The sequence below is a fragment of the Amaranthus tricolor genome, chromosome 12, assembly GCF_026212465.1.
Source record: "Amaranthus tricolor cultivar Red isolate AtriRed21 chromosome 12, ASM2621246v1, whole genome shotgun sequence".
Lineage (NCBI taxonomy): Eukaryota > Viridiplantae > Streptophyta > Magnoliopsida > Caryophyllales > Amaranthaceae > Amaranthus > Amaranthus tricolor.
In genome coordinates, this window is record NC_080058.1 from 9593115 (window position 1) to 9616117 (window position 23003).

General features: G+C 31.1%; 2 protein-coding genes across 3 annotated transcripts; both read right to left on the bottom strand.

Annotated features, from left to right (window-relative positions):
* Nucleotides 1–5112: 5112 nt before the first annotated feature.
* On the bottom strand, nucleotides 5113–11036 carry LOC130828121 (uncharacterized). Of its 2 annotated transcripts, none has more exons than XM_057693933.1 (4): nucleotides 10790–11036; nucleotides 10415–10633; nucleotides 5831–6115; nucleotides 5113–5439 (listed from the first exon to the last, which is right to left on the bottom strand). In XM_057693933.1, exons 1-4 carry the CDS (start codon nucleotides 10793–10795, stop codon nucleotides 5386–5388), a joined length of 564 nt encoding a protein of 187 aa, XP_057549916.1. In that variant the 5' UTR covers nucleotides 10796–11036; the 3' UTR covers nucleotides 5113–5385. The 2 variants fall into 2 exon arrangements, with proteins under 2 accessions (XP_057549916.1, XP_057549917.1); XM_057693934.1 differs by having other exon boundaries at nucleotides 5114–5439; nucleotides 5831–6097.
* Nucleotides 11037–12601: 1565 nt separating this feature from the next.
* LOC130828543 (uncharacterized) lies at nucleotides 12602–13771 on the bottom strand. The gene is made up of 3 exons (XM_057694507.1): nucleotides 13444–13771; nucleotides 13033–13097; nucleotides 12602–12658 (listed from the first exon to the last, which is right to left on the bottom strand). Exons 1-3 carry the CDS (start codon nucleotides 13769–13771, stop codon nucleotides 12602–12604), a joined length of 450 nt encoding a protein of 149 aa, XP_057550490.1.
* Between the last annotated feature and the right edge of the window lie 9232 nt (nucleotides 13772–23003).

A 23003-nucleotide genomic window follows, 5' to 3' on the forward strand; every position in this document is an offset into this window, starting at 1 on the left:
CCGATTCTTTGCTTGCTTCTTCTTCATTGCTTGAAATGATATATTTACATAATGACCTTCTAATAAGACTAGGATTATCATCTTAGAGAATTACATCAAAAAAACTATTCTATAAAGTAATTTCTCTAATTGTTATATAGTTAAATCTAAATTCTACTTAATAAAACCGAAATTGAAATAGAAAAATACACAAAACAAAGTATTACTATTGCGTGCCGAGGATCATGTCTTGCACAATCTCCCTCACCGGCTCCTCGTGGCAAGACCGGATAACGGCTGCCGCACCTTGTGCCTGCAATTAATAGTTAGTTAATGTAATGTTATATTATATAATAGGCAACTTAATCATTCAAATGCGAATGAAAACTTACAAATTGGGTCATCGTAGGCGCTGCAATGATGCCACGTGGTTTCATCCATCGGCGAGTAATGGAGAGGAATCACGGCATGTAGTCACGTGTAGTAGGCGCGCCAACAGCATCGATTGGCGCACCTTGGGCTAGCAGCTCCAGTCTATGATCCCAATAACCGATGTGGCGACCGTTGATCTCCGTCAAATTCGTCGTACCCTGATTATTGCGCGAAATCAGATGCAACTCGAGTTCAGTATCGCAAGGTGGTGGAATGCCCTGTACCAACCCAAATTGGAGCAGTACGCGCTCTGGTAGATGTACTTCGACAATGTCAAAGCATATGAGTGGCACAGAAGCCCTCTACGCACCTGACTGAATCCCCGAGTGCTCGGGCACAGTTGGGTAGGCTTCGGTAGGGTACGGGTCCCACAAAAACTATAATATATGTTATGAAAATGTAAATGATGTGTTAATTAAATTGCAGTAATGTTAATGAGTACTAAAATATCTACTTGGTTCGGTCGCAGCAGGTCTAACTGATCCTGGTAGAATCCTAGACCACTCCCTGTGTGTTTGCAGGTTCGGCGCGCAAGATTCCATCGTGATCCATATGCAACATCTGGTGGAGGTTGATGCGGAGAAGCAGCTTCACCACGACCAACACTTCTGTAAGGTTGGTCGATTAGAATATGCTCCCACGTCCACAACTAACAATTGTAAATGTAATTAGTATATCATTTACCAAGGATAAATTAGAATTAGATGTTATTGTTATTACCTGTAATATGGATAATTGTCCTGCAACCTCCTTGACATTCTTCTTGGCAGCACCACAGAGCCTCCTGTACAAGTATTCTATGGTTGCGGAGCCCTAGCTATACTCGGTGATGCGCTCCCACAGGTCGTCAGGTAATGTCAAATATAGGAGCTGAACCTGGTTGCTTGTTTTATCAGCAAACAAGACAGCTCCTATAAAATATAAGAGGTACGTCTTGGCGTACCTCGAAATGGTGCCCTCATCAGCACCTTTAGGGAGATGTGAGAAGGTCTGCACCAACCATGTACACTGCAAACCGCTCCCCCTAATGACATCTGCTGGAGGGCACTCTCCCAAGATGCGCTGCACCATGTCATTCTAGCTTGATAGCTGGCATCCGACGGTAGACACGGCACGTCCCTCGATGGGAAGCCGTGTTAGTAAGGCTACATCAAGTAGTGTGATGGTAGCCTCACCGAGAGGAAGATGAAAGGTGTGCGTCTCCTGACGCCATCTCTCTACTAGTACTGTGATAATAGCACGATCAACTCTACCGTACGCAATGAGGTGAAAGTCATACAACCTCGTGCGCTCAAGGTCCGGGATGATCCTCTCATCGATCCCCCACGTGTCTACATCGGACACCTATGAAAATAGACATTTAAATAAGTTGTTACTATGTTATCATTAGTATAATGCAAATGATACAAAACAGTATACTAACCTGGGCATCCCTAAGAGGAGTGCTCCGGTGCTCCTCCTGCATAGTCAAGACACTATGCAATTGAGGGTGGTCCAAGAGTGGTTTTTCAAAGGGGAATGTCGAGTTTTCCAAAGTTAGGGTTTTGAATTTGGGGAAAATCAGAAAGAAGAGAGTTGCAGCTGTTATTATGCTTGATGGTGTTCGCTGTTACTAACTGCGAACAGAGAACAGGTCTGTTCACATTTACTAACTGCGAATAGATTTTTAAAAAATTAAGCACTTGTTCGCAGTTAGTAACTGCGAACAGAACCAAACCTCAAGTTTGGAAATTAGACGCTTATTTTTGAAAATAAGTTGATTTTCGTCTTATTTCGTACTTTTTTTTTAATAATTTAGCTTATTCATTTCAAATTTTCCGTAATGCTTGAAACAAATACTAACCAACCCAATAAGGATACTGCTAGAACTTTTGAAATAAATGAGCCAACTATAATTTAAAAAACTTAAAAGAGATATTATTGTGCGAGACCGTCTTTCAGTAAGACGACCTCAAACAAGGAACTCATATTCTTATTGTATATATTTAATGGGCTTTTCAACCCATGTGAGGCGCGTGTCTCGAAAAGTCCGTCTCATTCAACAACTTATGAATTTAAAAAGCTTTGAGTAAACATAATTCACAAAATAAGCGTTTAGGAAAGTAACTGTTAAGGATAACGATTTTAAACTGAAATGGGCTGGAGGACTAGATCATTGGAAAATACAAGATCGTAGCCAAATGCATTGTCCTTGACAACAACTTTGACCTGCCTTCTTGACCAACATTGATCAGTTTCTAGAGTCTTGACTTGCATTGACCTATCTTGACCATAAGAAGTTGCTGTCAAGACAACAATTTTTTTATTAACATTTAAAATTTACTTTTAAATTTACTCTCTACAACATCTTACAAAAATTCTTAGTTTTAATTTAGACAAATACATATACCATCGATCATTATTGTTATCGACTTTCCATCCAATATTTTGAGTCTTCAACACATAGTTATCCTAATCCTAATGTAATAAACAATATTAATATCTAACATACAATTGTTCATGAGCTACGAAACCATATACATAATCATATACATACAGGCTATTATCTAAGAATTAGTGGGCGCGAGTATAGCCCTCATAAATTGTTTCTATACTCAAATACGCTACAAGCCTACAAGGGCTTAAATGGGTCCATAAGTCATTAGATGTAGACTAAATGTGGCTAGCGATTGGTACTTATTGAAAATGATTTTACTTATCAAACGATCACGGGTGGTTTTTATCTCTAGACTCTTTTCGCTAGAGTTGCGCTCAAATGAGCAGTTGGGCCGCTCGTTTAAGTACTGGGTTTTTGTTGTAGGACCTCAATTCTATTGCGGACTTGTTTTATTTCATACCTTACAGCTCATTTCGTATAGGGTCGTTTCGGCGAAACGATCTCAAAACAAGAAGCCCATAAGTTAAAAACTTATATTATTGGGTTATTCAACCTAAATATAAGGTATGTCTCAAGGTGAAACCGTCTCATACGAAAATTTGTACATACCTTAACGTATTGACATTTAATATACATAAACCTCATTAGCCTTCAGATCAGAAACTACAAAATTTTATGAAACAAGAAAACTCAAGCTTCAAATACACGAAACCCTTGAAAAATCGTTTGTTGTTATACTTGTTTATATTTTCATAAGTCATAATTTATGCTCTATTGTGTTCTAATTTGTCAAACGATAAGATCTCTTTGAGAAACCGTAAGTCCAACTTAATTTACAAGAACACTTATTACACGCATGTATTTTACAAAAAAACATCCATTATAATTTTTAGTAGATATTTTTACGTGCTCAAATAGGTAATTTTTAGTAGATATTTTTACATGCTCAAATAGGTAATTTGAATAGTTGATGTACATATTTTAAATCAGTTACAGTAAGCATTTTTGGATTGAAGTAAACATATAAACACCTACAGCATATAAAATAAACTCCTACACCAAATAACCTAAACACCTACAACATATAATATAAATTCCTACAACACATAATATAAATACCTACAACAAATAATCTAAATATCTACAGCACATAACAAAAATACCTATAGCACATAACAAAAGCAGCTACAATAAATAACCTAAATACCTACTGCACATACCCTAAATTCTTACAGCAAATAAACTAAACACCTACAGTACATAACACCTACTTGACAACTTCAGCATATTAAAAACACTTACTTGACGTAATGTGAACTTGTATTTTACGTATTCTAAATGCCTACTTTAGGTATCCTAAACCCCTACCGAGTAAGCGTGTAGTTACACTATATTTTTCGGTTTTATATTTTTTTAAAAAATCTAATAGGCCGGCCCAATTAAAACCATTTCTTTAAAAGACGATCTCTCTCACTGCAATTTGTGTTCGTCAAAATCAACCGTCAATTTGGTCTGTCTTGTGTTACGCTTTTGCAATATATATTATTCTTATGTATAATCAAGTTTTTAAGCTCGCTTTGCACATCATATTTTTTTCTTTTGGAGTCTGTTGTATATCGAGCTTAAAATCTTTGTCAAAGCTTAAAAACTTTGAACATCTTTTTAGGTTGATTTACAAAACACACCAAAAGAAAAAACATTTGTAAATGACTAAAGAAATATGTTGACCTCTGCCACATCCCACAAACCAAACATAAATAAAAATGCAAATTCTACTATGACATATGTTTCATACTCAAGATTAAATGTCTCAATAATAGAAACATTTATCTTATGGGTTTTTTATTTTGAGGTTGTCTCACCATAAAACAGTCTCATATAAAACGGGCTGAAATAAAAATTACATTAATTCTTTATTAAGGTCATCTCATCGTGAGACGACTTCAAATGAGTCAATCCAAATTTTAATGTTTTTTTTTTACAAAAAGACTACTTGTATGGATTCGTCTCATTGTAAGACGATCTCATACAAAATTAGTTGAATAAATAAATAGAAAATAATTCAATTATTAGTTATTAGTCCTAACAACCAAAAAATGAAATTAGTTCTTGTCTCCATTAACGCAAATATCTCATTTTCCAAAGCAAAATTATGATTTAAATCACAACTAGTCTTTACTTTCCTCCGACTAACCAATGATCCAAAAAATCGACCAATAAAACTAAAGCAATCAACTAAATGAAAGTCAACAACAAAGACTATAATTTCGTAATTTTGACCTAAAATTGAAATATTAAATCACTTCAAAGCGGTAGACAACCAGATAGTAGAAAATACTTGTAATTAAGAATAAATGTTGACAATACAGCAAAATGTTCATCATTAATTCACTATAATAATACACGAGTAATTTAAAACAGTAGCTTAATTGACTGATAAACTAAAATTTGATACAAAAAAAGGTACTAATTAATTACTAGTTTAGTTATTGTACTCTAAATACTAAATTCTACAAGTATTACCCAAAAGTTTTCTAATCATTTAATTTTTTAAGTACTTTTTAGGTTGACCCTAATTCTTCAGCTTCCATCAGAATTTAGACTGCACATGGAGGAACCAAGCATCTTGAAATGAATCCCAGCCTTTTCTTCTGCATTTTATTATAAATAAATATACAAGTCGTTAGCATTAGATCAAAACACAAATTTCTAATAATGATTATTGGAGTAATTAACGAGAGTTTGTATTGTGTGAATTTTTAGCGCAAACAAATCTTTTAACAAGACTGTCTCATCATAAGAAGAACCCAATAAATGATCACTTTAATGGAGATGATTTTACTATGACACAATCTTATCTGAAAATTTGTAAATTTAAAGTATTAAGTATATCCATATTAAACGTAGACTAAAAACAAAGCATTATATACTTTTATTCCGAATTGAGATGACACAAAAATTAAAAAAAATAGAAAAAAAAATGTTTTAGTGAGGTAAATAAAATGAAGAATAAAAAGTAAAAAATGATGTGTTAATGTTTACCCTCTTGAGAAGCTCAGGAGGAATCTTATAGAGATCTTCATCAACAGGCATGGGAGGTTTACGAGGGTGTTGTGTGACAGATTGGAATTGCAGTTGCTGCTTTTTAACGGAAGGCAGCGTAGATGAAGGAATATGAGTACGTTTGAGTTTTGGTTCTGATTGGGGTAGCTCCGTTGACGTTACGTCAAACACTTTCCCTCCTTGCTTCTTACTTCCTTCCTTCCCATGCGTTCCTCCTGTTCTCTTTTCTCTAATTCCCTTGTTCATCTGCACTTTTTCACATTTCTGTCAAATAAATACTAATTTAAATTAATGTAAATGAGCAAACAACATAATTTCAAATGAATAAGATTGTGAAAAAAGAATAAGCAAATAAATTTAGACTACAATCATAGAAGTTAAAAAGTCATTTATACTATACAGTACTTATGTAGATCTCATAAATGTTTCTCATGTACGTATAATCGTAGACCTATGCAGGTCATAAATAATATTTTTATTATCGCTAAAAAAATAACAATGATAAAATCATGTAGACTTGATCCCGGTTGCAATAGGTGCAAATTCCTTAAACATAATAGAATAGGATACTCCATTATAATAAAACCTAATTTGCACAAGTAATTTTGATAATTTATTTTTTAAATTATGAAAGTATACGATTAGACAATTCAAAAACGATTTCATTTGATTATATTTTTTCTTACATATTAACCGCAATATATAAAATAAGATTGAAAGATAAATAGTACAATTAAGTCTTACTTCCTCCGTTCCGTTTTAGTTGCTACATTTGTATGGGCACGGGTATTAAAAAAAGTGATTGACCTACACGGCTACACTGTAGCTGATTGTTTACTTTATAGAGTATAGTATTCTATTATTGTTAATTGAAAAAGAAAAAAGAAAAATAGGTTGTTAGTTTACTTTATAGAGTATAGTATAGTATTTTATTATAGTATAGAGTAGGATAAAAATAAAGGTAGATAGAACTTTAAATGATTGTTTTATTACTAAAAATGAAAATGTAGCAAGTAATATGAAATTGCCAAAAATAGAAAATGTAGCGGGTATTATGGAACGGAGAAAGTATATAACAAGTATTTTAAAAAGGAGGAAGTACTATTTCAAAATGTAACTATTTTTGTAGGCATTACTACATTTGAACATCAAAAATAGAAAATCCAAAAGCACAAAATAGGAAAACAAGCTAGTAGAAAAAAGGATTGATTAGCATTAAATATTAGAAGTACTATGTAAAAGAAAAAAATTAATGAATTTTTTTTATTTTTCAGCACGTTTTCAATTGTTAACATCACTAAAAATACAAATAAAAAGTTATATAAATTTTCAATTGAGAAGATAAAAATTATCATTTATTGATTAAGGATAATAAATAAATGAAATTAAATAAATATAGCGTTGAAGTGAATATTGATGCAACAGAAAAACACGGAGGAAATACAAGTTGTCAGTGAAATTGATAATGAGCGAGGACCCCACAGCCTATTTTTGTGGAGATTTGCAGGATCCGGTGAATGGTAATGGGCGGTGGCCCGGTGGGTAAATAAGGCATTGTATTAAATGCTTCACTGGTTTGTTGTTTCTTAATATGATTTTTATGTTTCCAAATAATTGATGTGAATATTGAATATTCTCATGTGAAAGTGTATAAGTGAAGCCAAGACATATCACTTTCTTTACTGTGAGTTTAATATTTATGTACAAATAAAATTGTACTTGTATAAAATATTGTATTTCCTCTATCTCAACTTAATTTGTCAATTTTTTTGGTTTAGTTCACTGTAGGATTTTATTTTTATTTTTTTACTTAAAAAGTTATTTCTATTTATTTAAGTCACCCTCTAAAAATTAGTCATTAATTTGTAGATTATAAACAATTACTATCATTTTGGAGGATCTGAGATGAGCCAGAAATCTGTCAGTTTTATTAAATGCTATGTTTGAGAAATTTGTAGTGCTATTGTTTACTCTAATTACATCAATTTTTGTTTACTCAATTGAGGTTCAGGGTGTGTTTCTCCACAATTAAATGATTTTCTTTTATTGTTCCATTTGAAATATGAGAAAAAATCAAGATAAAATAATAATTACACAATAGATTTTATGAAAGTTGGGTAAAATAATACTCCCTTTATTTCAATAAATAAAATACAAATTAAAAGTAAAATGCAAATTAAGAATGCATTGTAAATAGTGACAAAAAAAATCAAATGGGATAAAGTTACTGAATCAGAGATAGTATAAGAAATAAATATTTTATTAATTATAGTGTAAGTATAATAATGTCATTAAATTTCATTTGATGTATATAAAGTAAATACATTGAGAATTAAAATGTAAACTAATTTCTATGGATTAAATTGTAAATATAATAATTTCCTTAATAATAGATTGGTTCTAAATGTTTTCTTCTTATTTTAAAATTTTTACACGGAGAATGTGAAAAGATGAAAATAAAACGAACGGAGTATAATAATTACCATGCATTTTCACATGAACTTCATAAATGCTGTCTCACTCTTATTCCCTTTATTAATTATCTTCTTTCTCCTTAAACTAATTACTCACCAAATCAAAGTGGTATTTCGATCCAAATTTAATAACGACATTCTGTAATTTCTTCATAACATGTATAGGAATTTTTGCTCAAATTAATGAAAATTGCCCTTTGATAATATTCTATTGACAAATTCTAAGATGAGATGATTTTTTGGTATGACTATTTTTATTAGGCTGACCTAATATATATTTGCAGTTTTAAAATAATCATTTATATAATTTGAAAATAATTAATTATAACCTTAATGTAGAGTCTTAAATAGATCATTTATAACCTTAAATTAATAACTTATAATATTATAGTTATTATTTAAACCTAAAGTAATCACTTACAATCCTACAATGATCAGTTAGAGAAATGGACCGATTATATAAGAACAACTTATTGTGAGATGGTCTTATACAAGATTTGTTAATACACATAAATGAGACAATTTCATGGTTAGATTATCTTTATTGAGCTGACTCATATGCATTTAATCTTTTAAACTCGCTTATAATTTTAAAATTGTCAACTAGAAAAATAGGTTGAAATAGGCTAATCATATAGGTCTGTCTCATGATGACACTGTCTCATACAATATGAATTGAAAAATATACTTCTATAACAGTTACTAGCAACATCAGTTCTACAATATACTACTCATCTAGAAAATCTTAATCAATCACTATAATTTGTAAATCACCATAAAAAACCAAAAATATAAATAAAATATGCAAAATCCAAAAAGATAAACTACAACTCAAAAAATGCCATCCTATTAAATCTTTTTACATGAGTGTGATTTGCCAAGTCAGCAAATAACAATTATCAACCTAGAATTTCTCACTACTCATCATCCTTTGTCACTCTTTTTGCACAACTTGCAAACTAAATGAAATTTAGTATAAAGGAAAATTAGTTTTAAAGTGAGACAAAAAACAAGTAAACGATAAAAATAAATAATTAAGATAAGAAGATGGAGCAAGTTTGTTGATGAGATTAAAGTAAAAAAAAGCCGACTCATTGTAAAAATAGAAAATGATAAAAAGTCAAATAAAACAAGTTAAAATAAAAAATTATGCAAAAGTTGATAGGAACTGTGCAAGTACAACCATTACTCCATATTTTGAAATTCAGTATTGGAGTCTTGGTAGTTGGTTGTCTCAATTAAATGTGAATGATATTATGAGAATTTATAATTATAGAAAGTATTTTCCTTTTGAAGTTGTAACAAATTTAGCATTTATTCAAAGAAACATAGACTGACCATATCTTACAACATTGTCAGCAATCTAAGACATACAGCCTTTCCTCAAAAAAAGGAATAATAAACATTCATGTCATATGAATTTTGCAACACATTGTAGAAGTATTAATTTTTACTTTATCAATTTTGTTTGTTTTTAGATACTATAATAATTAAAATTAAGATATTTAAAATGTACAATACATGAAACCAAACTAGTATGTATGAAAGCTAAAGGAGATATTACAGATACACAAAACATAGTACAAATTTAAGCAAAATTCCAATACAAATAAAAATATGTTATGAATTTCACATGTTTACAACTAACTTTATAAAAATATTTTTGTATTAGTTGTAGTTCTCATGTTTTTTTCGCTAACTTTTTCTTAATTTTTTTTAATATTTATAGTCCGTTTTTTTCCTTCATCAAATTTATTATTCAATAAAATAATATGTTTATTATCTAAAAGTAATTATTTTATTCTGTTTATAAAATAATATGTCTATTATCTAAAAGTAACTTTTTTTAAGGTGTTTTGATAAAATAGTTTATTGATTAATTTCAACTTTTTTAAGTATAAATAAAGGGTTAGATGATGAAATGAAATAATACTAAGTCGGTAATTTAATTGGTTGAAACAATTTTGAACAAGCCGGTTAAAACTTGTCCCGAATAACTGATATGTGCTCCGACGGAAACAATAGCAGATTCAGAACAATAATATTTCATTTTGATAAAGGGGAAGTGATCAGAGGAGAAAAAGGAGACCTGTTTAGGACGCACAGTACGAGGTTTGATGAAATCAGGGGAAACAGAAGTAGGAGGATGATGATGATGATGATCACAGCATTCTCCTGAGGATGAGCTGTAGCGGATTAATCCAGCTTGTCTAGCACACTCGAAATACTGTGTAATTGGCAAATCGTTTACATATTCCCAATTACCAAACGCCGGTATTTGACTCCCTCGTTCACGCATCTTCCATTCCTACACATTCCATTTTCCAAACATTATTAAGCATATAATTATTTTATTAATTAATTAATTGATCTGAAATACATGGGTTATTAATTTGTGTATCTTTTTCAAGTTAACGGAAAGAAAATAATGGAGGAAAATAGAGGAAGAATGCTTATAACTTACTTCCATTTTTGAGTAAGAGAGGGAATGAAAGTGGGTTTAGGTGGGTGTTATAAGGGCGTGTTTGGGGAAAGGGACTAGAGAAGAAGAGGAAATTGGGATAACAGAAGAAATTTTCAGAGGATTTAAGGCACTATTAAGACTGAAGGAGAGAAGGAGGAGCCTCTTTGATTTAATTGCAAGTACTGCCCCTACAGTTGAGGGACATCACCTCTGTTTTAAGGGAAGCTGACCGAGGAAATGTGGGTTTTTTTTTCCTTTTTATTTTTATCTTTTCTTTTGAGATTATAAAAAAAATAAATTATAGACTGGGATTTGATTGATATGCTCGAGAGGATTAGATGAGAATCAAATTAATGATACTGTTAAGAATTCTCAAAAAAGTTAATTTTTTTAGAAAAAAATATATATAGAGAAAAATATTTTTTAAAAGGGAAAAGTATAAGAAATTACCTAATAAATTTTTTTTTCCAAAAAGCACCTAATAAAAATAAAAATGTCAAACCATACCTAATAAAATTTTTTCTTTAACAAAGAGTATCAAGTAATTTACTTTAGTTGACTCGTCAAAATCAAAAAATTATTCTTCCTCATCTTCAATTTCATCATTATTTTCTTTCTCTACTTTTTACTCAAAATCGAAACTAAATTCGAAAAGAAATTAAAGATGAGGAAGAAAAAAATTTTATTTTGACCAGCTAATCGTTATATTTGAAGATCAACTAAAGTAAAACGTTAGTCAATACTCTTTGTTAAAGAAAAAAAATTTATTAGCTACATTTTCAAAAAAAATATTATTAGATACTTTTTAACAATTTTCCTTTTAAAAAAAATAAAATAAAATTAACCAATGGCCTTTTTGTAACCACTCGTAACTACTTACACACCGACTATACTATCAACGTACGCCCATGACTAGGGCCACCCCGTCCCTTCCGTAGGGCAAGGGAAGGTTAAGGAGTGGCGAGTGGAACAAGTAAACGAAGCGAAAGTGGTAGCGCTAGAAAAGAGAAAGTGGTGGTCTGTTGTGTGGCGCTAAAGGAGTAGGAGGGAATTAGTCACGTAAAGCTCAAAAATGTTTATTAAGGCATGTGGCACAATTTTTATCTGAATAACTTGCTAAAGAGAAATTATACAACGATTTAATCTTTGTAGAATTATTAAAAAGTTAAACCTTTAAAAGATAAGCATTTAAAGGAGAATTAAATTTTCATCTAGTAATCACTAATTCACTACCATTCTCATGGTCAAAAAAGTTAATAATATTTACTTTCTTTCATTTATTATGTTTTTTTTTTATTCAATGGAGGCTTACATGCTACACAATCTTTACAAGCAATGGGTAAAAAGAAAATTAATTTTTTTCATTGTTCCTGTAAATGGTGAGAAGCAATGTGATATCCCAGATCTAGCTTGAAAAGAGATTAATAGACTATTCATATCAACAATGTGCATTTTCTTTTCTAGGGAGTCCATTTGCTAAGAACTCCACAATTAAGCGTGTTTTGTTCGGAGCAATCTTAGGATGGGTAACATCCAAAAAAGTTTTTCGGGCGCGCACGAGTGAGGCCAAAGTGCTTTGGAAAAACTTGTATTAGTCTGTAGGGCCAGTCTACAGTCTCCATCAATGGTCACCAGTGATCTGTTGGGCCGGGGTATTACAACCAAACATCTATCACAAGGTGAAATGAAAAACCCTCAATCACTCATTATTCATATCCACTTTTATATTTATATGTTATACTCTTCAAAATAATGAATTTCATACCGGCTATAAACATCAATGAGAATAAATAATATCTTAAGGATATTATTCTATTCTAATACTTCCTCTATTTCATTGTACTTGTTACTGATAGTGATATTTCTCCACTGAATATGTCACCATCAGTGAAATGTCACCATCGGTAGCAAATATTTCAGGACGGAGAAAGTATTTCATAGTTACATATAGAATTTTACACTAATTTTACCATATTTTTTATGACGAAAATAGCCTCGACTAATTATTTAATTAAATAATCAATTATTGTTTATTGAAAATAACACATTAATCATGTCATAATCAAAATAATACATTTATCATCTCATTACTAAAAGAATATCACCTAATACTCATTATTAATTATCCACTTATCTTAAAATTTTCGCGTAACTCTACTATCACATTACCATCATCATCATCATACCCAATATCCCGCTCGAGAGCAGGGTTTGGGTGAAGAAAGTTGACGAACAATCCATACCCGTACTCCCTTCACAGGGAGAATTAGAGGAAAGCGATCGATTTTACCCTCAAATAGAAGAAACCCTACATAAGAGGATATGAGTGGCAACGTTGTCTCGAGATAACACCTACTTGCAGAGAAAGACTAGGTCTACATAAAATAACATAAAAATAAAATACAAATAAAAGATAAAAGATAGATAAAATGAAGTCACGATGAGAGAAAAAAGAAACAAAAACGGAGTGGATAAGAAGCAACTAGACACTAGGTCATGAAGGCAGCTAGCGAAACTGATAGTAGTCTAAGATATGGATCTGACGTCTCCAACTATTTCTATCCCTAGTCAGGTCCGCAGAGAGGCTCACTCACTCAAATCGTTCTTTATTTTCTCGACCCACGTTTTCTTACGTTTTCCTCGATTTCTCTTACCCTCCACAATGATGCTTTCTATCCTTCTAACGGGAGTATCGAGAGTCTTTCTTTGCACATGTTTAAACCATCTTAACCTATTTTCACGCATTTTCTCAAATAATGGAGCAACGCCTAACTTCTCTCTAAACTCCTTGTTCTTAATTCTATTCATAATTGTGTTACCGCACATCCACCTTAGCATTCGCATCTCTGCTACTTCCATCTTTTGTTCATGAATCTTCTTAATAGGCCAACACTCTGACCCATACAACAGAGCTGGCCTAATGGCACATCTGTAGAATTTACCTTTCAGTCTTATCGGGAACTTCTTATCGCATAACACCATGGTAGCCGCTCTCCACTTAAGCTAGCCCGCTTGTGTACGATGTGTAATATCCCCATCAACTTGAATTTTTTAGTACTTGCGACTACATGTTCTCCAATTGTCACATCTTGAGCATCAACTTGCTCATTGCCACTAAAATTGCATCTCAAATATTATGTTTTTGTACGACTTATACGCAACCCTTTACTTTCTAAAACCACTCTCCATTCTTCCAATTTAATATTAGCCTCTTCGCAAGTTTCTTCTACCAACATTATATCGTCAGCGAACAACATACACCATGTCATAGTTTCCTAAACAGACTTGGAGAGCTCTTTTATAATTACTGCAAAAAGGAATGGGCTTAGTGTTGATCCCTAATGTAAGCCTACTTTGACTGGAAATGACTTTGTAATCCCAAGGGTGTCTGTATGTTAGTTGATGCTCCATTATACATGTCTCGTGTTGCTTCAATATGGCTTCGTGAGAATCCCTTAGGCTCTAGGTTCTCCCAAATGGTATATCGTGGTATGTTATCAGAATCCTTCTCTAAAACTATAAACACCATATGCAAATCCTTTTTCGTCTCCCTATATTTTTCCATCAATCTTCTTAACACATATATAGCTTCGGTGGTAGATTTCCCTAGTATATGGGATCATGACCCAAATGAGGGCATTAAAGTGGTGGGATTAGGGGATTCTCGAGCTTTCTGTCGTTCGGTCATCCCCTTCCTAGTAAGGGCTTGTACACACTGCCATAGTGTGCCCTGTAGTTATCCTAGCTATAACTAACCTTCCTCAGTCTACTATCACATTAGTAAAATAATAATATCTTTGATATTTTTTGATGATAATATCTATTATCTTTTTATTGAAATAATATTTTAATTATGCTATTATTATTTCTTAGAGTAGATGATTGTTGATTAATTTTAAATTTTTTCAAAATTCCGTTTTTAGTTTAGAATCAAAAGGGAAATATTGAGTGAAAAAAATTTATAAACATAGTGGCTTTGTGGGAAAAGGATGATGGAAGTTTATAGTATGGGGTAGGAAGTTTGGGAGAGTGGGAAAATGTGATTAGATTTTTAGACTACCAATAGTGGTAGTTTATTAGTTGGATTTTGCCTATAAAGTCAACTTTTGGGTTGAAAACTTTTACTAAGACTCTTTTTTTATTATGGTTTTCTGACTTTGTCTAGCAAATAAGTTGCTTAAAAAATGGGGACTATCATAAATGCGGACCTACTTTTGTCCCCAAGCGTTATACCTACGATTTCATAGGCAGATTAACTTGTTTGTAACCCCGAACTCCTCTAGTTTTTTTTGCCTTTTATTTTAGCGTATGTCAAGGAAAATGTTAGTGAATATAAAACAAAAAATAATAGTTTATACAATTGATAATTACTTGATAAAAATTAAATATGTTTTTAATTGTTATTTGATAAATAATAAATACATATAATTATTATATACTTCTTTCGTTCCTTAAATAAAATTATCACTTTTCATCTTAAGGTAATCTATTTGTTGTTTCCATAAGGAAATTTTCTATTAATATTATAAATTTTGGACAAAAATAACATTTTTATTCCTATTTTATATTTTAATAATACTTATAGTACCCACATATCATCCACTAACTCTATTTTAGCATTTTTATATTTTTTATAGTCCCCATATTTTCCCCACTAACGCTGTAATACCATTTTTTATTTGTTGTGGTTCCCATTTTTTTCACTAACTTTCTTTTAATATTTTATTAATGTTTATTGTACTCATTTTTTCTTTATCAAATTTATTATTCAATAAAATAATATATTCAATATCGATTTTTTAATTTTCGTGAATATTTCTTGTGGGAACCTTATTAATAAATAAAAAAAATCATTTGCAAATAGGGATTTATGGTGGCAATTGGCAAAACATGATTGATCCTACAATGAATGGGGGTAAAATAAAAGGGACCTAATTTCACCAAACAAATCAAAGGTCTTAAACCATGTTTGTTTGTGATAAAACAAACTTTTAGCACGAATCACGGGGTAGATTAGACAAAGGACTACATAGTCTACAATCTACATCGCATGCTTCTTTAAATTTGCACTCACTTTCTCTAACCACTCTATCAAACCCCATTTATGTCAAATACAATCCACTTCTAAACTTCTAACATTTCACTATTTCAGGTAGTATGTTTTTGTCATACGGATCTGATGTGGAGTAACATTGTAATATAATTTTGTTACCATTTTATTTTTGTGATTGTCCAAGCTATTCTTAATACTTTTTTTCACATTTAATATATTTCTTCTTTTCCTAAGTATTGACCCAACATGTGCTTGTGGTAATGTTATGCAAGGGAGTGATTAAAAGGCTTTCTGCTGGCTTTTTGTTTGTTTATTGGTCAAAAAGCTTATTTATTAATATTTCAGCTAGTTAAAAAGTTGGTTTTTAAAGACAAAATGAAAAGATCAATTTTGTTAGTTTTTTCATTGGATTTTAATTTGTTAGTATACATTTTTTTGTTGATAAACAACCAATAAATAATACCTAATTTATCAAATATCTCCTTAAACAAATGTTTTTTTTGCCTACATTAAAAGCCAATTGTTTTTAGGCCATAAAATTTCGTAAAAAATAAAACAAACAGATTCTTAAATTTAATAGTGTATTTTTACCCTGCTTTTGACACAAATTGGGTAGTAGCTAGGAAGAGAATTTCCCAACAATACATTGTGAGATGAAGTGAATAAAGGGGTGTTTGACAAAATAGGTTATTGGACAATTTTAGATTATTTTGATATCAATAGAGGGTTTGATGGTTAAATTATAGAATGCTAATATTTGGTAAATTAGCTGATAAAAATAGCTTATTGTTATGAATAAGGTGTTTTCAAACAAGTTACTTATACCAACGGGTTTAAATTTAGCTAGGCAAATCAATTAATTAAATCGGCCACTATAATTAACTATCGATTGTTTGCCAAACAACTCCAAAGTTATTAACTTATGTAAGTTATTAACTTGTGAATTCTGAGCTACATGTGTGACGGAAACCTACATAGTACACACTACTACTCTACGTCTCAACTATAGTTGTTCATGTGCGGACTTGGGCAAGAGCGAATTGGATAATGTCTTAGAAATTTACCCGCGAGCTCAAATATTCAAAAGTCTGCCTATGTTTGCGGACATATTTTTTTGTCGCTATCCGCCTATTTTCTTAGCGGGTGAGACCCAGTGGGTATTTCTTATATAAAAATTGAAATTACAATAAAAATTATAAAGTTAAGTCTTAATAACAAATAAAATAATACATTATATTGTCCAAAATAATCCAAATAAATAAAAAATCTCAAAATACTCAAATTACATAAATATAAAATTATAGCAGATTGAGAAATGGAAATTGGGTGGTGAGAATTGGGAGTTGTAGAGTATATGAGGATTGAAAAATGAGATTTTTTGGAAAATTAGAGTACTAAAGTAAGTTGGGTAATATAGAGCTAACATAAAAAATAATAGAATTATTATTTAATAATTAATATATTAAACTAAGCGGGCGGGTGTATTTCCGCGGATAATTTTTTATTGTGTCGTTATCCACCCTTTTATCTTGGCGGGCGGGTATTACCCTTTCAAATTTTTTATTATTTTAAAAATATTGTCCAAGCCCGTCCATTTTTTGAGCCAGGTGAGTCGAGCGTAGCAGGTAGCCTGCCCAACCATGAACAACTCTAGTCTCTTTCATACCACACAGAATACATTGTTGTTACTAAGATTAGATCTAAAAATAGAAACCCAATTTATTATATGATCAAAACCCTCTTGGTTAAACAAAATTAAATAATGTGGATGATATTTTAAAAAAATTGCTTAAGATTGTTTAAACTCAGCTCAATAGATACAACAAAGCTTCTATCAACTTAACTATTAGATGAAGTATTAGATTTTAAGGTATATATAATTTTATACTTTCCATGTTATGCTATATTTGCTACTGATAGTAACATTTCTCCACTAAACATGTCACCGTTAATAGCAAGTATTTTTGTTAGGAATATAGATAAATCACCCAAATCATATGCTTGATTATAGGAATTATTTTTATTTTCCATATCTTTTCTTGTAATCTTTTGCTATTATCTCAATCTTTTCCATATTGAGAACCGTTTTGTATTCAATATAATGGAAGTAATGCAATAAACAAAGGCAAGAGTTTTAGCCAAAACCTTCTCTACATGGTATCAGAGCCTTTCTTCCTACATCGATAAATTAAAAATGGTGTGCACGCTTTATAAGCTATTAGAGACTTTCTTCCCATTGCCATATGGTTTTGGGATGGTATATATCTCCTTGGCTTATGAAGTGTGTGCACTTGTGTCCCCCCGTTAATATGCTGGCATTAACAATAAGTCCAGCCTAATTTAACATGGTATCAGAGCCGATGGTTCGATCAATAATTTAAAAATGGTAGGTTCGAAAAGAATGGCGTTCCTACCCTAATTGATTACTCCCACATGCGAACTTGACGGGGTTCGCATGTGAGGGGGGGTGTTGGGATGAGTTATCCCACATCGATAAATTAAAAAATGGTGTGCACGCTTTATAAGCTATTAGAGACTTTCTTCCCATTGCCATATGGTTTTGGGATGGTATATATCTCATTGGCTTATGAAGTGTGTGCACTTGTGTCCCCCCGTTAATATACTGGCATTCACAATAAGTCCAGCCTAATTTAACAATTTTAAAACGAAGAAAATATATAACTTGAATGCTGTCAGTTAAAATTATTGACTGACCTTGAATCTACCATGCTCAAAACCATCGTGCATTTCATTACAGATGTGAATATCCTTTGAAAGCAAGGAGCCAAGGACACAAAAAAAAAAAAAAAAAAAAAAAAAAAACCTATTTTAAATGATCTCGATTATTTATAATCTTATAAAAATCATATCATGAATCTAGGAATTTATACAACAATTTTGGATATTTCATGAGTATATTTCTTTAAAATAAAAATGTTAAAAAAAAATAAAATTCTTTCCATCAAAAGTCCAAATTAAAACAGTGGTCTAATATATGGGAAAGCAATTCTGGAAAAGCTAAATACGACAGAGAGTAGGGTAACAACTACAGATGTGTAGTAAAGTAGAAAAAGTCAATCTACTTTCCAATTCTTAAGAAGAAACATCAGATTAGCCATTGCTACAAAAAAAAAAAAATAAATAAATAAAATAAAAAAAATAAAAAAGAGTTGTGTAGGAGTATTCAAAGAAAGCTTCTCCTACTGGTTTTAGTTACTGCAAGTCTGAAAATGTAAGTACCCTAATCCAATGGATAGATGTCTTACTTTAAGTAGGGACTATAGTTATTGTGTACTCATACCAAGGAATTATATTGAAAAGGACTCCACCTTTTGTTCTTATGGAGCCTTTAGTGATTCTTTTTCCTAAATATTGCAATTTGGAAACTTACCGTCCTACATTTTTCATGGTACTCTTCACGTAATAATTTTTTTTTTGTTTTTTACTTTTTTAGACCAAACCACCATTTGAGAAAGAAGTTTGATATGAACAGTAGTTTGGTATAAATTTAATCTCAAAATCGGTTTCTTAAATACGAATTAGCTTTAGACAATAATTTTTCAAAAAATTATTAAGAAAACTACTATTTGAGATAACATTAAGTTATTATATGTATATAGCAGTTATGGTCTCTAGGTTATACATATTCTCTTTTCTCTTGCCATCTCATTATCAGAGAGAATCAAGAGTGATAACATTAAGGGTTGTCATTCTAGGAAATACGTGTTAATCTAGAAGATCTAATCGCATCTGTTTCTAAGATTATCTCTTGGAACATGGAATTAAGTATCCTGTAGTTTTGTCCAATTATTTTATTTTTCTAATTCAACATAATCAATTTTGTTTGTTTGTAAAGGTATTCACCTTTTTTTGTCCCATCAAGACCTCACTTCTCGTTTCTGTTTTTTTTTTTTTTTTTTATTTGCCGGCAGTTGTGGCATCAACATTTTCTTGGCCTCCAAATTTATAGATCTAATAGGGGTCCTTTTGTTGGGTTCTCGTCCTGAATTACACAAAGCTCCTTCTTCAATATTAAAAACACAAAGTACGTTAAAAAATATTTTAGATACTATAATAAATAATTAATATTACATAAATAAAAGGTTAAATTCATGAAAATCGATAAAACATTGAACAAAGAATCCTTCATATTGTTTAGAATATGTCCCTGGCAATGAAGTCATCAATTTTCAATTATTTGTTCTTTTTCCTCATTACCGGTTTCATCGTTTTTCTAGCTCCTTCGGTTTCTGTGTATTAGTCATATAGGCCACATTGAGGGAAGTCAAGCGGATGAACATCTTGATCTTTTGCCATCTTCGAAATTCTACACTCATGATATTTGTTCAACCTGATAAAGTTTGAAGTGAGATCCTTAACCCTTGCTATGGTTCAAAAAGATATCACAATAATTTATCAAAAATATAACCAAAATATATAATGCAAATTACAAACTAAAAAATTGTATTCCCCTGTGAGTATGGCAATGGACTTTTTGTTGTATGATCGCCAAGTTGTAGAACACCGTAAAAATTAATTTGCAACAATGAATGTCATTCGAAAACGTGATACTAGCTAATTGTAGTTGTATGAAAACTTTACTATTGTAATATTTTTTCCACACTAATATCTGCGCATATGATATAAAATTCACAATTAGATACAAATAATTACTCTATCACAGTTGGTAGTAAGTGTGTTGTTCTTGAAGATTAAGAAATCAGAAACTAAACGAAGAGGTCTTTGAATGTTCATATGAAAAGAGGACAACAAGAATACATGAATTCTAGAATAACAAATGATACAGAAATATCAACAATCTTTTCCCATACATGCAATTTCCTCTCTCTATATTTTATAGTTAGCATGATTTCATCCCATCTATTCCAACATAAAATTGATTTCTTCAATCAATATTAATGAAGAAGTATAGCTCTATGTAACTTTCTTTATCTGAAATAATAATCGGATATCCTTGAACATATGCGACTATATTGAAGTGCTCGGACTAGTACATAAGAGTGCTTGAACGAGTAAGAGCTAAAAAACTTTCCAATAGCATATGGCCTCGAAGCTGACCAAAAACAAACACAAAGTGATCGAATGAGTAAGACGTTGCTGGAACGAGCATAGAATTAACGCGCAAGCTCATTTTGAGCTCTTGATTGTTCATTTTGTAATATACTTACTTTGCATGTTCAAAACACTTAGCACCTTAAATTAAAATATTTATTTGTCAGAAACACCCTATCATTGTCCAACAATTCTATATATAAACCCATTCAAGTATGTATTATGAGACGTCGAATATGTATATTTGTTTTTTTTGTTTCACTTTAATAAACTTTTACACCATTATTGTCGTAGCCTTTGTGAATAGATAGGATTCCTTGAAAAAAATCTATACAATCTAATGCTAGAATTTGCACGCCTATTGGCTATTGTTTACTTATTTGTAGCCCCAAGAAGAAATAAACGTGAAATGATGAAACTTCTTGTGACAGGACAAGCCCTATGTGCGTAGTGGGGGAGGACAAAAAATGGAGGCTTCCATTCCTAGAGTTTTGAAATTAATGTCATTCCTACAAGAGTTAAGAGTACACCACATTCACTCCACTCTCCACTAGTCCATTTATGCTTTGCTTAAATTAATAAAATTAATTTTTTTTATATAGGACTTAGTATAATGATTATTGATTTTTAATTTACATTTCCTTTAAAGTGATTTAATGATATTTTATTTGATTTTTAGTGACATATATAATTACTACTATAATCTATATTGACATTTATGAGAAAAGTTATTAGATTCTATGTCGCGAAAAGCTTGACTACGATTTTTATTATGCTGCTAAAGAGTATAAAAAAGTCATTAAATCCACTATGTACACCATTAGAAATTTTAGGTACTGAGATTTGATTAAATATCACTAAATAATATCCCATTAAAAATATATTATGTTATAGTGGTTCTAAAATTACATTTATTCTCAAAATTATATGCATGTATCCGTCTGATGCCTATATTTAGTATATTACTATCAAAATATTTCATGCAATAGTGCAATTGCTTGATCATATATTCATATTTCTTTAATAATTCATTAATGAAAACTGAAATACTCACTATTTATGTCCAATAAATTTTGCTATATTTTTTTTTTATTATTGTCTGTCATTTGTAATAAGCTATATTTGTATTTTTGGATAAGATCCACACTCCTACTTTATCATCATTCAAACATTTAAATTATATTTTCTTCCTATTCACAAATTCTCCCCCTTTCTCATAAATCACATTTTTTTATCCATTTATTTTGTTTGCTTAAAATTTATCTTTATAGCAAATTATATGAGAAATAGAAATATAATTTTAACACCTATACCAAATGCTTTATTTTGGAAGATGGATCTCAAAATAATACATTAATAGATGTAATTTTGTTTTTATACTTCTAATAAATATTTCGTTTCTATACTCATAAATTTGTTTCTCTAGGGTTGAGAGTGGGCTGGTACCAGTTTCCTCAAAGTAACGATAATGGTTACTTTATAAAGAAAACTAATAACACAATCTAACGGATTAGATAATACATTCATTTAAAATTATTAGGTTTCTGATCCAATTATATTTATCAGTGTTGCGTTTTTGATCTTATTATATGTATTAGTATTGTATTTTGGGTATGAAAAGAGATAAAAGTTATTAAGAGATCACAAACATTACCAATTAATTATTAATTATATTTAAAGAGCCAAATAAGATGAAAACGAATTGCAGAGGTCCAAATGATACGAACTTATAAGTGTCGAAATAATGGAGTTTATAAACTTTTTTTTTTACAATCACCATTAGTACAAAATACCCCACTTTGTTGTGGTTGCAAAGGGCCTTTTGTGTCGATTGTAAGACGACGCAATCGCGGTCACGCATCAAGCCTTGTGTCGGTTGAAAAATGACACAAGGGGTCCAAAAAATGAAGCTTAGGTAAGACTTCTTCGTCAATATATTTCTTCGAAATTAATTCAACATGCCTCCAAAAAGTAAAACTTTAGGCCGACAAGCCTCGTAAGTGTTGGTGTTGGAAAAACTGATGCTCGAAAGACTTGCCTAGGGCGGAGCTTAGACCGTCTTCTAATAGTGTTGGTGTTGGAGAAACT